This window comes from Dipodomys merriami, unplaced genomic scaffold, assembly GCF_024711535.1.
Source record: "Dipodomys merriami isolate MVZ:Mamm:240054 unplaced genomic scaffold, mDipMer1.0.p SCAF_40, whole genome shotgun sequence".
Taxonomy (NCBI): domain Eukaryota; kingdom Metazoa; phylum Chordata; class Mammalia; order Rodentia; family Heteromyidae; genus Dipodomys; species Dipodomys merriami.
This window is the reverse complement of record NW_027205604.1, coordinates 8,424,067-8,436,212: the sequence shown is the minus strand read 5'-3', so window position 1 is coordinate 8,436,212 and position 12,146 is coordinate 8,424,067. Positions and strand designations below refer to the sequence as shown.

Genomic DNA, 12,146 nt, shown 5'->3' with positions numbered 1-12,146 from the left:
ACTAGGCTTATTTTAATGCATATTAAGTATATTTTGCTTTGAATTTATTTTCCCTTTTACTAAATCACTAACTCCATATTTTTAATGTTTTTATTAAAAAAACCATGCTAGGGGCTGGGAAGGTGGCTCAGTGGTAGAGCGCTTGCTTTGCATGCATGAGGCCCTGGGTTCGATTCCTCAGCACCACATAAGCAAAAAGAAAAAAGTCGAAAGTGGCGCTGTGGCTCAAGTGGTTGAGTGCTAGCCTTGAGCTGAATTGCTGAGGGATAGTGCCCAGGCCCAGAGTTCCGGCCCCATGACTGGACCAAAAAAAAAAAAAAAACAACCATGCTAGGAAAATTGTGAGTTGGAAGCCAGCTTTGAAAAAAAAAAAAAGAAAGAAAGAAATCAGTTTGAATTACATAGCAAAACCCCAACCTCCCCCCAAATAAAAGCAAATGGTCAAATATAAAAGGGCTACATTATATATCCCTTGTATTTTTTGTCACACATATATGTTTAACGCATAAAATGAGAGGCAGAGAAATATGATTTAAAACAAAAAATTGAGTACCTCAGCTTCCACATTGCATAGATGTGATCAATTTGTCCCAACTGATCCATTTCCACTGAGATAGCAAACTCCAGGAAACTGAATTCAATTCTTCAGTCACCCAGAAAGGGATTCCAGATTGGAGAAAACTTTGGCATACCACGGTAATGAACTATTTATAAAATCTGCCCAAAGGAATTCAGTATAAGGAGTTCACGTTTTCTACATTATAAAGCTAGAGAACTGATGAACTTTGGAGGGCATCCTAGGAAGAAGTGGCAGAGCCCAGAGACAAAGAGATTCAGAGAAGTGGGAAATGTTTTAGAGAGAGAGAAAAAATAGAGGAATTCAGGTAGAGAGGGACAGTGGAAACAGCCATGAGGGAGGCCTACAGGGATAGTAGCCAGGGAACTGTTGGACAGCAACACCTAGTGTAGAACACTCAAACGCTGGGAGAAGTGGAAGAGAACTCAACAGAGAGGAATCAGGGGGAAAAAATCAAAAGGCTGCAGAGTGTTTTATGAGAAGGTAAGAGATACCCCTAGATTCTTAGACTTAAATATCATCTATGCTCCAGTAACTAGGAGAAGGAAAGCATTTCCCTCACCCTCTTAGCCCCTCCAATGGGGAATGTGAAGAAATGTGAATTATGAATTTAAAAAACAGAAGAAAGGCACACAAATTCTATTTGATGATGATGTTTTCACCATTCATGGAGGTAAACTGAAATCTCCTCATAGGCTTGTATGTTGAACACTTAGTCCTCAGCTAGTGATACCACTTGGGTGAGATTTTAAAAACTTTACTGGATGGGGCCTCGCTGAAGGAAATAAGTTAAAAGGTACACCTCTGATGTTATATCTGGTCTTCAATTCTTTCCTTGTGTCTGTTTCCTGTTTGCCATGAGGCCAGTAGCCTCCTCCACTACTTTTCTGCCACCATGTTCCACCCAAGTACATGGGGACAAGTGACCCTGGACTGACCTCTTTGGAACCATGAACCAGTACAAGTCACTCTTCCCTTACGTTATTCTCTTGAGTGATGGCAAAGCTATGGAATACAGAACACTGGTACCAGAGAGGCGTGGTCATTGTCTGCTTAAAAACTCAGCGAGGGCAAAGATGCTGGCCTCTGAATCACTAGTATATGCTGGAATGCTTAGAACAAGGACTGCCAATAAGCCCTCAATGGACATTGAATGAATAAATCTTTCTTGTTCTTAAACAAACAAAACTCTATTATAGTCTCTAGTAAGTAATAGAGAAAGGAAGCAAGGCAGGGCTTCTTATTCAGGAGAGAAGTAACATTCCAAATTAAGGAATGAGATTGCAAATTGAGAGGGAAATCAGAATAAGATTTCAGCAAAATGAGGGGGAAAACTCGTCTCACTACCACCATCCAGGATGTAGATGCAGTGATGGGAAGAGGAATTGAGCTAAATGTAAGGGAGATGTAAAGGAGATTTTAAAAAATTAGCCATTATTCACACTGCTATACACAATAGGGACTCAGGGAAGGGTTTTAAACAAGGGAGTAGATGACCTGGAATGTATAGAAGGTACACGTGGGAGAACTATTAGGAAACTGTTGCAGTAATTGTTGTGTAGGTGACAAAGACCTAGTGAACGCAATAGCAATAGAAATGATGAGGAAGGAAAGAATTCCAAACATCTCAGTTGTAGAATCAGCAGGCCTGATGAGTGATAGAAAGACATGGTTGGAATATTTCTAATGTTTCTAGCATGAATAGCTGAATGAATAATGATGTAATTATCAGAGTTAAAAATTATATAGTGCCAGGAGAAATGGTGATTTAAGTTAGACAACCAGTGGGGTTATCCACGAAGAGCTGGCAATGAACATTGAGGTGGTATTTTGGAACGGAGCTTATAAACACGAAAGAGATTTCCAGAATGCACAAAGAAAAATGAAGAAAGAAGTTGAGAATGATAGCATGGTGGGCAGTTTTCTAGGATTTGGAGTGTGGAAGTTCATAGCAATGATAGATTTATCTTGTGGAAATGATGAATCATGACTTGGAAGAATTCTGGAAGGGAACGATGCATGTCCAAACCCCATGGTTTTAAACTTATGTATGAAATGCAATACATATGCATGAAGCCTTACGTAGGAGCTTATTGTGAAAAGGTCAGGCCAAGGAAGCCAAGGTTTCCACCGCACAGGTGCCTCAGTTGGGTTAGAATTGGCTCAGAGTTTTTCCATCTTTAGGGAGAAGTTCTAGCAGAAAACTGACCTCTTACTACCTCCAAGGAGAAGGAGCCATGGGAGGTACTGAGGAGGAGAGAGGACCCACGGATGTCTCTAGAGTGGGCCAGGACAGGGGATTGGGTTCAGCATCCCTTCTCTAGAGCTAACCTGCCTCACTAACAATAATTAGGCCGTCTTCATCCCAAATCCTCAGTCCTCTTTTTTTCCCCCTTTCCATCTGACTGATCACAACACCCCTGGGTTCTCCCTGCCTTCTAGATTGAGGTGAGTTACGAGCAGCCGCTTGGAAATGGACTGGAAAGTCCGCCATGGTTCACGGGCGCTGTGCACCTTCCGTGAGTCAGCTGGTATCTCTGTGCCTCAGTTGCCTGGGTCTGCCCCAACTTTTCAAAATGGAATTCCAAGACTTTAAAACGAGAGGAGATGGAGCCGGCTGTAAAAGAACAAAAAACTAGAAAGGACTGCCCCAGATGGATTTCCAGGGATCCGCAGGCCCGGGTCACCCCTCGAGGGAAGGCCCCACCCCGAGGCCTGAGCGCGGCCTGCATGGCGGGGCCCGGGAATCCGCATTCCGGCGGCTTCACAGGTGATTCAGATGCTCGGTCAGGCTTGAGACTCGATGCCCTCGGGTTCCGCCAGCCACTTCTCCACTTCCTCGCGGCCCGCAGCCAGCCTCCAGGTCGCGCCACCTCCGAGGCCGGGAGCCGGGGTACCGAGAGCGCGCCGCGAAGCCCCTCGGGCCCGTCGGCCGCCCGCTCCCCGCCCCGCCGCCGCCGGCAGGTTACATAACGGGCCGCGCGCCGCGTTCTCGCGAGATTTCTGCCCGCGCCCCCCCTCCCCTTTCATTCCACGTCAGAAGGAACCGGGCGGAGCGGCCAACATGGCGGAACGCAGGCGACACAAGAAGCGGATCCAGGTAGCGAAGTCCACTCCGGGGGTAGGGGGCTCCGGCGCGTGCGGAAGTCCAAGAAGCGGGAAGAGCCCGCTGAAAGGCTGAGCGTGGGCGCGGGAGGGAGCGGGCACGGCTTCCGCCGTGGGGCCGCGGGCGGCGGCGGCGCCCCGAGCGGCCTGAGGGCCGAGGGGGTGCGGCGGGGGCCCGGCGGAGGTCGGCGGCCGGGGCGGGGGACGGGGCGCCGCGCTCGGGCCCGCTCCCCGCGCCCGGGGCCCCTCCTCCGGGCGCCCAGCCGGCCCGCCGTGGAGGCCGCCGGCCCCGCGCTGGCTGGAGGCGGAGGACCGACCCCGAGCCGCCGGGGCTTTGTGCCCCGGGGTCGGAGGATCGGGACCCCGGCTCGCCGCGCTCGGGGTGGGGCGGGCCCGCGGGCCGCGCGGTCTCGGAGGGCCAGGTGTGTTTTCGCGCGCTGGCCCTTCTCCCCCTCCGTAGTGGTGACTTTAATCGCCCATTTGAAGCTTGCCGCCTCTCTGTGGCCCGCGACGCCGGGTGTAAACAAACCCAGCCCTTGCCGGGGCGGCCCCGAGCCCCCCTCGCCGCTCCCCACGCCGGCCGGTGTTCCGCACACCCTGCGTGACGTCCCGCCCTCAGCCCACACGTGAATGTCATCTGTGCTGCCCTCCCGGCAGGTTTCTCTCTATTGTTCCCTGTGGGTTTTATGTTATTTTTGCCACAGGGAGTTGTGGGGGGGGATCCCAAGTTTAGACAAGTGTTAAAACCGGGGGTGAAGGTCAGTGGACGTTTCTAACAATCCCAGGTTTAGGTGGAGGTGGGTAGGCGGTATTAGACTTTATATTGGAGTTTGTCTTTGAAACCCTAGGCTTTTTAAACCATGGTTTTTTAAAAGTATTTCGCTTTTGAAAGAGCTGATTGTGTTTCAGTTGTTACTTTCTACGGAACAGCATTGTAAGGAAAGAGGATGTTCAGTACTTTAATGGTGGTGGTCAAGAGCTGGAACTTAAGCCAAAATGTGCCTGTTTGTTCCCCATCTCCACCAATTAATAGCTCCTTCTCTCCCAAGACAAAGAATTTAGTTTGGTTTATTAGTTTGGTTTTTATTATTAAGTACTGATTGACGAACAGCTCCCCATTCAGGAAATAAGTAATAGCGTCGTGAGTTATATGATGGTATAGCTAATTACTTTCTTCTATTTGAGAATCCGATTGTTTAAAAAGCTACTTGTCATACTCACAATAAATGAGTGATCTTTTTATTTTCCAAATTTTCTAAATGATTGTATAGAATGTTTGTGGATGGTGGAATACTACTTTTATGCAGTCTGATAAAGTAATAAAAAAAAATGCACTGCTCTAGGGAATTCTTCACTTTTTCTTTCCCCTAGAGAATCAGAAACTATGACTGGCAGCACTTGAAATAAAAAGATCACATGCAATGACAAAGCTCAGAGTTTGTTGCAGAAAAGATTTCTATCTTAGGACTTTAAGGCAAAAGGCTCTACAATATCAACTGAATTTCCTGTTCTTTGTTACTTGATGCTTCATGTTTAGAAAGGATTTTTTGTGTTTAATAGAATCAGTAACCTTGTGTTACTCTTTGTACAGTTTTGAGGGGAGGGATGTTTGATACAAACAAGTTCAGGTTGAAAAAAGTATCAAAATCTTTTTCCCCCCTGGGAGAACTTGCTTCTAACTTGTTCACACAATTATTTCTTGGACTTAAATTACTGGCCACTGAAAAACCTGAATTTTTAATGACAGATTGTCAAATGAGAATAATGAAACATTTGAGAACAGTTATTTAAGAAATAGAGTTGTAAATGTTTCTCAGGAAAAAGGTAATTTTGTAACTTAACAAAGTGTTGTTTACCAGAAGCATTGGTTGAGAATCCTGTGTATGGTAAAAATTAAAGAGTTGAAAAGGATCTGGTAGAATGAATCTTTTTTCATAAATTCAGACTGATATGAAAGTAGAGTGGTGGGCCTAGAGCTTATTGATCTAACCCAGCAACCTCATTTTACAGATAAATTGAGGTACAGGGAAGTTATGTAACTTAGGATCACTCATGAAGACAGTAACACTATCTTTGAACTTTTTATACTCCCAATCAAATTGAAGAACAAATTGAATGTTCTTCGATTCAATGTCTGTGTCACTACTGATGAAAATAAAGTTATTCTGAAATACTTTAATCCTGAATTCTTTATATTGCTCTTTGTAACTTAAAGACTTAACATAACTTGATTCATCCCATCTGCTATTCTGCTGTGTGTACAATATCCAATTGAGTTTTTTGACATTTAAATTACTATACCTTAGAACTTTTATAACCTCCATCAATTAGTTTTGTTGTACCTAGCTGTCTCCCTGGCACTGAAGTCCTGAAATATCGTGGGTTTATGTGGTTAATTTCAGGAAAAAGCGGGGAGGGGGAAGAGAAATTTGGAACTATTCATCCAGATTGCAGGTCTGAGTTCTAAAGAAAAGAGAAGGAGACCCAAAAAGCAGTCCTGAGTCAGAAAAATCTCTTCCTCCCCACAACTGTAACAGAGTTAATGATGGCTTTGTCTTCATATAACAAACCTGTCACTACAGAGAAAATATGGTAGAAGTGATTTGGAGGTATTACAGGTCCCCTCCACTTTCACTTCTGTTAACCTGTTTGCATGTTCACAAATATTTCATACTGATGTTTTGTATCTTTGCATATGAATTTGCAACTTAAAAACTAAGACTTTTCTTTCTGGTTTAACTTAACTAAGGTTATTTTTTACTAAGTAGCGTTTAAAAATGATCAGAAATCATGTAAATCAGAACTAATGGTTTACTCTGACTATATTTTTTCTCAAAAATGTGAATTATTGGCAAAGTAGAAATAGTCATCTCTTTCATTATTAAGTGTTGATATTTTCAAATAAAATGGTATTTGTTTAGGCAATATTATGAGCATTTTAACCAAAATTTCAATTTAATTTTAGATTTTGATTTGCACCATCCAATATATAGGTACTTGAGTGCAAAGAAAGGCAGGCCACCCTAGTGTCCTCATTCTGCAGCATTGTGTTCATCCATTGGGCCAAAAGTTCTTTCTACTCATGAGAGTTGATGAGCTAGTTTATCTTATATTAGTTGCTTCTAGCATTCTCAAAACAAGCAAAAACATTTTAAAATGATAGGGAAATACTTAGAAGTTCACATTAAAAGGGAACAACAGGGGGAGGAACATTGTAAGACTTTGATGTCCTCCTTAGGTGGTAGGGAAATGGTGACAGGGAGGACGTTCATTTGAGATCTCCTGTATGTCATGCTCGCAGGATACTCTTCTACGACGTCTTCATTTCTGTTTCTAGAACTCTGATAGGTGACACAAATTATATTCATTAAAGAGGGCCTACAATATGGATAATTGTAAGTTTTCAGTACATAAAAAAGAAAGTACTAGTGGAGCCTGGTGCTGGTGGCTCACACCTATAATTCTGTCCATTCAGGAAGCTGAGGCCTGAAGATTATGGTTCAAAGCCAGCCTGGGCAGGAAAGTTGTGATACTCTTCCATTAAGCACCAAAAAAAAAAAAATCTGCAAGTGTATCTGTGGCTCAGGGCATAGCCTTGAGCAAAACAGCTCCAAGATAGCACCTAGGCCCTGAGTGCAAGCCCTAGGACCAACACACACAAAAAAGTACTAGTGGACAAATAATGCTATGTCTAGTTAAAAGAGATTATTCACATATTTGTTTTTTTAGTCTCATCTGTTCATTGTTCTTTAGTAGTGTCTTTACTGAGGAGGATATGCAGTTGTTGTTGAAAAGTTGGTTAGCTTAAAGTTTATTGTTAAAATGGGATTTTAAAATTTTATAGATACATAGTATCATATTCCTTATTGCATATTTTAAGAATAGTGGTTTTTATGTAGTCTGATATAACCAGATTTTACATAGGCTCTCCTGATCAGCTGTCAGATTTTAGTACATTAATCTGTGATTAGTCTAATTAGGGGTTAGCATGAGTATTAAAATCCATTGTCTAAAATTGATATGATTGTTGTCCACATCTACATTCCTCCCAAAATTTCCTTTGTGTTACTGAAGACTGGTCCTTTCTGTTGATAACTCAAAATCTGACAACTTTTACCAAGCTGTTCTATTTGTCTTGCTGCGGGGGGGTGGGGGGTGGTAAGGGTGAGGGTGTAGGGGCTTGAACTCAGGGCCCAGGTGCTGTCTCTGAGTTCTTTTGCTCAAGGCTAGTGCTATACCTCTCGAGCAACAGCACCACTTCCCCTTTTTGAGTAGTTTATTGGTGATAAGAGCCTCACAGATTCTTTTGCATGTTCTGGCTTTGGACCACAACAAGGCCTCATGAGTAGCTAGTGTTAACCAGAGTAAACTACCAGCACCTAGCACCATTTACTCTGTGTGTGTGTGTGTGTGTGTGTGTGTGTGTGTGTGTGTGTGTGTGTGTGTGTGTGTGTGTGTGTGTGTGTGTGTGTGTGTGTGTGTGTGTGTGTGTGTGTGTGTGTGTGTGTGTGTGTGTGTGTGTTTCTCTCTCTCTGTCACTCTGTCTCTCTGTGTGTGTGCCAGCCCTGGGGCTTGATCTCAGGGCCTGGGTACTTGTCCCTGAGCATTTTTTGCTCAAGATTAGCACTCTACCACTTGAATCACAGCTGTACTTCTGGTTTTTTTGGTGGTAATTAGAGATTCAGACTTTGCTGCCTTGGCTCGCTTCAAACCTCAGTCCTCAGATCTTAACCTCATGAGTAGCTAGGATAACTGGTGTGAGCCACTGGCACCAAGCTTATTTGTCTTTATCACTGAATACTATGTATGTACATTTGATGTTTCAAGTGTCTATTCCCTTCCTGTTCTCAGTGCACTACCTACATTTACTTGACTATTCCAACAATTTTCTAACTAGTTCCTCTACTTCATTGTTTTACCCTTCAGTGCATCCTTTACTGTACCATCAAAATAATGTTTAAAACCTTTTTCTTTCCTTGTCTAAAAATACCAGTGGTCCTGCTAATTACAGGGCAAAGTCAAGTTTTCTCAGCCTGCCTTGAAGACTCTCTATTCAACTTCTAAATTATTAATTTCCAGGCTGGGAAGGTGGCTCAGTGGTAGGGCACTTGCCTTGCATGCCTGAGGCCTTGGATTCGATTCCTCAGCACCACATAAACAAAAAGAAAAAAGCCGGAAGTGGCGCTGTGGCTCAAGTGGTAGAGCGCTAGCCTTGAGCTGAAGAGCTGAGGGACAGCGCCCAGGCCCAGAGTTCCAGCCCCACAACTGGACCCCCCCCAAAAAAATAAATTATTAATTTCCCAGTGCGCTATAATTGGTATTTATTAGAGCCAAATTTTGTGCCCTATTTGCAGCTACAGTGTTTAGGCTCATTATTCAGTTTACTCAAACCTTACTTATCTTGGCAAGGAATGTGGCTTAGTGGTAGAGTGCTTCCCTAGCATTTATGAGGCCCTGGGTTCTATTCCTTGGTACCACATAAACACACAAATAATACATGTTTTTTAAAAAACACTTAACTCATCTTTCAGAATTCAGCCCCTCTTCTTTTTGAGCTATTCCCATTCACATTGATAACCTCATTCCTACTCTGTGTTCTTCTAAAATATTTGACTTTTTGGCTGCTCTTGATAGTTTTGTAACCAAGGTTACTTAGCAAGCCTCACAAACATTTGGTACTATAGCATACAAACAGGAAAGGATAAACACTGAGGAAGTATCTATGTGATTAAATGGTTTGTACTTACACAGACCTTCCCCACACACAATTTTTTTTTTTTGGTCGGTCATGGGGCTTGAACCCTGGGCTTGGACGCTGTCCCTCAGCTTTCAGCTCAAGGCGAGTGCTCTACTGCTTGAGCCACAGCGCAACACTTCCGGTTTTCGAGTGGTTTATTGGAGATAAGAGTCTCATGCACTTTCCTTGCTCGGGCTGGCTTTGAACCGATCTTAGATCTCAGCCTCCTCAGTAGCTAGGATTACACTAGTAATACCTTATCAGCTAATTAGATAAACATTAAAAATTGGCAACAGAATTATCAAATGAGGAAAAAATAAACGTGTGTGTATGTTTATAAAATATGTCTCTGCAGCTGGTGCCAGTGGCTCACAGCTGTAATCCTCACTACTTGGAGGCTGCAGTCTTTGGATCGTGGTTTAAAGCCAGCCTACACAGGAAAGCTCATGATACTTATCTCCAGTAAACCACCAAAAAGACAGAAATGGAGCTGTGGCTCAAGTAGTAGAGCACTAGTGTTGAGGGAAAAAGCCAAAGGACAGTGCCCAGGCCCTGAGTTCAGGCCCCAGGACTGGCACAAAAAAAAAGTGTTTGAAAACTATTTGTAGTATTATTTTCAATTCTTGTGTTACTTTTCATTTGCATGAATCTGTAGCAAATTAATAGATGAAGTTCTTAGAAGTGCAATACATTGTACAAATATAATTAAAAACTTACATTTGACATACAATACCAACATGTAAAGATATTTTAGCATGGTTTTAAATTTTTTGATAAGGAATTATCACCTTTTATTATGGTTGGAAATTATTTTGTAGGTAGGCCTCTGAGTCATTAGGAATCTTGTAGATGTTAGTGAAATTGAAGTGTTAGATTTTGAGTTTGTAATTTTTTTCTTTGGGTCATATTTTTAGAAATGAAAATAAAGTTCTTCCCATAAATAAATCTAAGACTTTTCTATAGTCTTTAGGTTGAGTGGCTTGAATTTTTACTGTCACAAATGATAGTAGCAGAGGATATAATAGAAAACTTAGAAACAGGCACAAAAGGAAAACAAGGATTCAGGCAGCCTTTCGAAAACTACACTATCAGTGTACTTCCATTAATCAGTTCTTGAAATGATACAGTAAAATCTCCATTTCTGCAGTTCTGTCTTTTGCCTCATCCTTACTGGGGAAAAGAAGTAGTCTGGTGAGAAAGTGTTTGATATCTGCAAGCACAAAGGAAAAGGAAGGGAAGGTAAACCAGTGCTTATCTGCTCAATAGATATTACAGCTATCATACTGAGACAACTATCTGTAGTAAGAGAATTCTCATAGTCCATTATTTATTGAACAAGGGACATTCTTTCAGTTGTTATAGCATTTATTTATGGCACTGTTTCTTTGTAGTTAGAGAATTCTCATAGTCCATTACTCATTGAACAAGGACATTCTTTTAGTTGTTATAGCATTTATTTATGGCACTGTTTCTTTGACATTTTGGCACTTACATGGCAATGTCGTATCCTTTAAATGACTACTTTATAACTGTTCAAAATAAAAGCCATACAAAAATGAAAATGAACTTGTACAAAGTAGTTTCATTGGAAAAACAACTCAAATGGCATAGTTGAGGCCAAGAATCAACAAGCTCTTTTGCCCTACCAATTTGTATTTGAGAAATTATAGTTTTGAAAGTATCCATTTTGTCTTCTCTATGTATTACCAGGTTTGTTCCAGAGAAGGTTGGAAAGCAGGGCCTAAACTTGACTTAAAAAGATTAAAGACTGTATCTGTTCTTTAGTGCATGAATTTCTCAAGTAGATGATCTCACAAAATACTCTTACATTGCAGGAAGTTGGTGAACCATCTAAAGAAGAGAAGGCTGTAGCCAAGTATCTTCGATTCAACTGTCCAACAAAATCTACCAATATGATGGGTCATCGAGTTGATTATTTTATTGGTAGGATTGCATCAGTAAAATCATTTTACTGTGAACATTCTATAAAGCTTCTTTAATTTGGGATATATGGAAATTTTTAAAGTGCTTTTCAAGTATAATTATGGCAGTGAACATATGACGGTTGATTGTCCTTTTTTGGTTGAAAATGTCTATCATAAAGAATAAAGTGCTTTCTGATTTACAGTAGTTGGAAAATTTTTACCTAGGACTTATTACCTTTTGCTCTGATAATACACATACTTGATACTAACCAAGCTTTGGTTCTTCACGTTATCTACAAGAGCTCAAGATAGGCCAGTGTCATAAATAATGTAGCCTATAGCTTATAAATAGTGGTTGTGCTTTCTTATCAGTTAAAATTGAGCTGTCATGAAGAAGAAATTATTTATCTTTCTTTAATGTTAATGTAATGTGCTAAGTTTAGATTAATAGATATACTATTCTCTTCAAATCTGATGTGTCTACTGCTTAGTGACAGTAGTAGATGGTTTGCGGAATTAATCTTCAGTGGATTAAAGTAACATTTAATGAGAATTTTTATTGTGAAGGGAAAATAAAGGTTTTTGGCTTGATTATTTGATAAATAATGATATATACAAATAATTTGGTTTTTTTTTTAAACTCAGCTGGCTTTGAACTGCAGTCCTCAGATCTCAGCCTCCTGAGTAGCTAGATCACAGGCGTGAGCTACCAGCACCCAGTTTGTATTTTTTGCTGAGAATATTTCCCCACTAATTTATTTTGTTTTAATTTGTATTTCTAAATGCCATTTCATTCCAGTAT

At 41.5% G+C, this 12,146-nt stretch overlaps 1 protein-coding gene across 1 annotated transcript in view; it reads left to right on the top strand.

Moving 5' to 3' along the window:
- Nucleotides 1-3,571: 3,571 nt before the first annotated feature.
- Sec62 (SEC62 homolog, preprotein translocation factor) overlaps nt 3,572-12,146 on the top strand; it is a 28,698-nt gene continuing 20,123 nt past the window's right edge. Inside the window, exons 1-2 of the mRNA XM_069991917.1 lie at nt 3,572-3,677; nt 11,255-11,363. Coding sequence (XP_069848018.1) covers nt 3,642-3,677; nt 11,255-11,363 — 145 coding nt within the window. The 5' untranslated portion in view covers nt 3,572-3,641. The remainder of the gene's footprint in view (nt 3,678-11,254; nt 11,364-12,146) is intronic.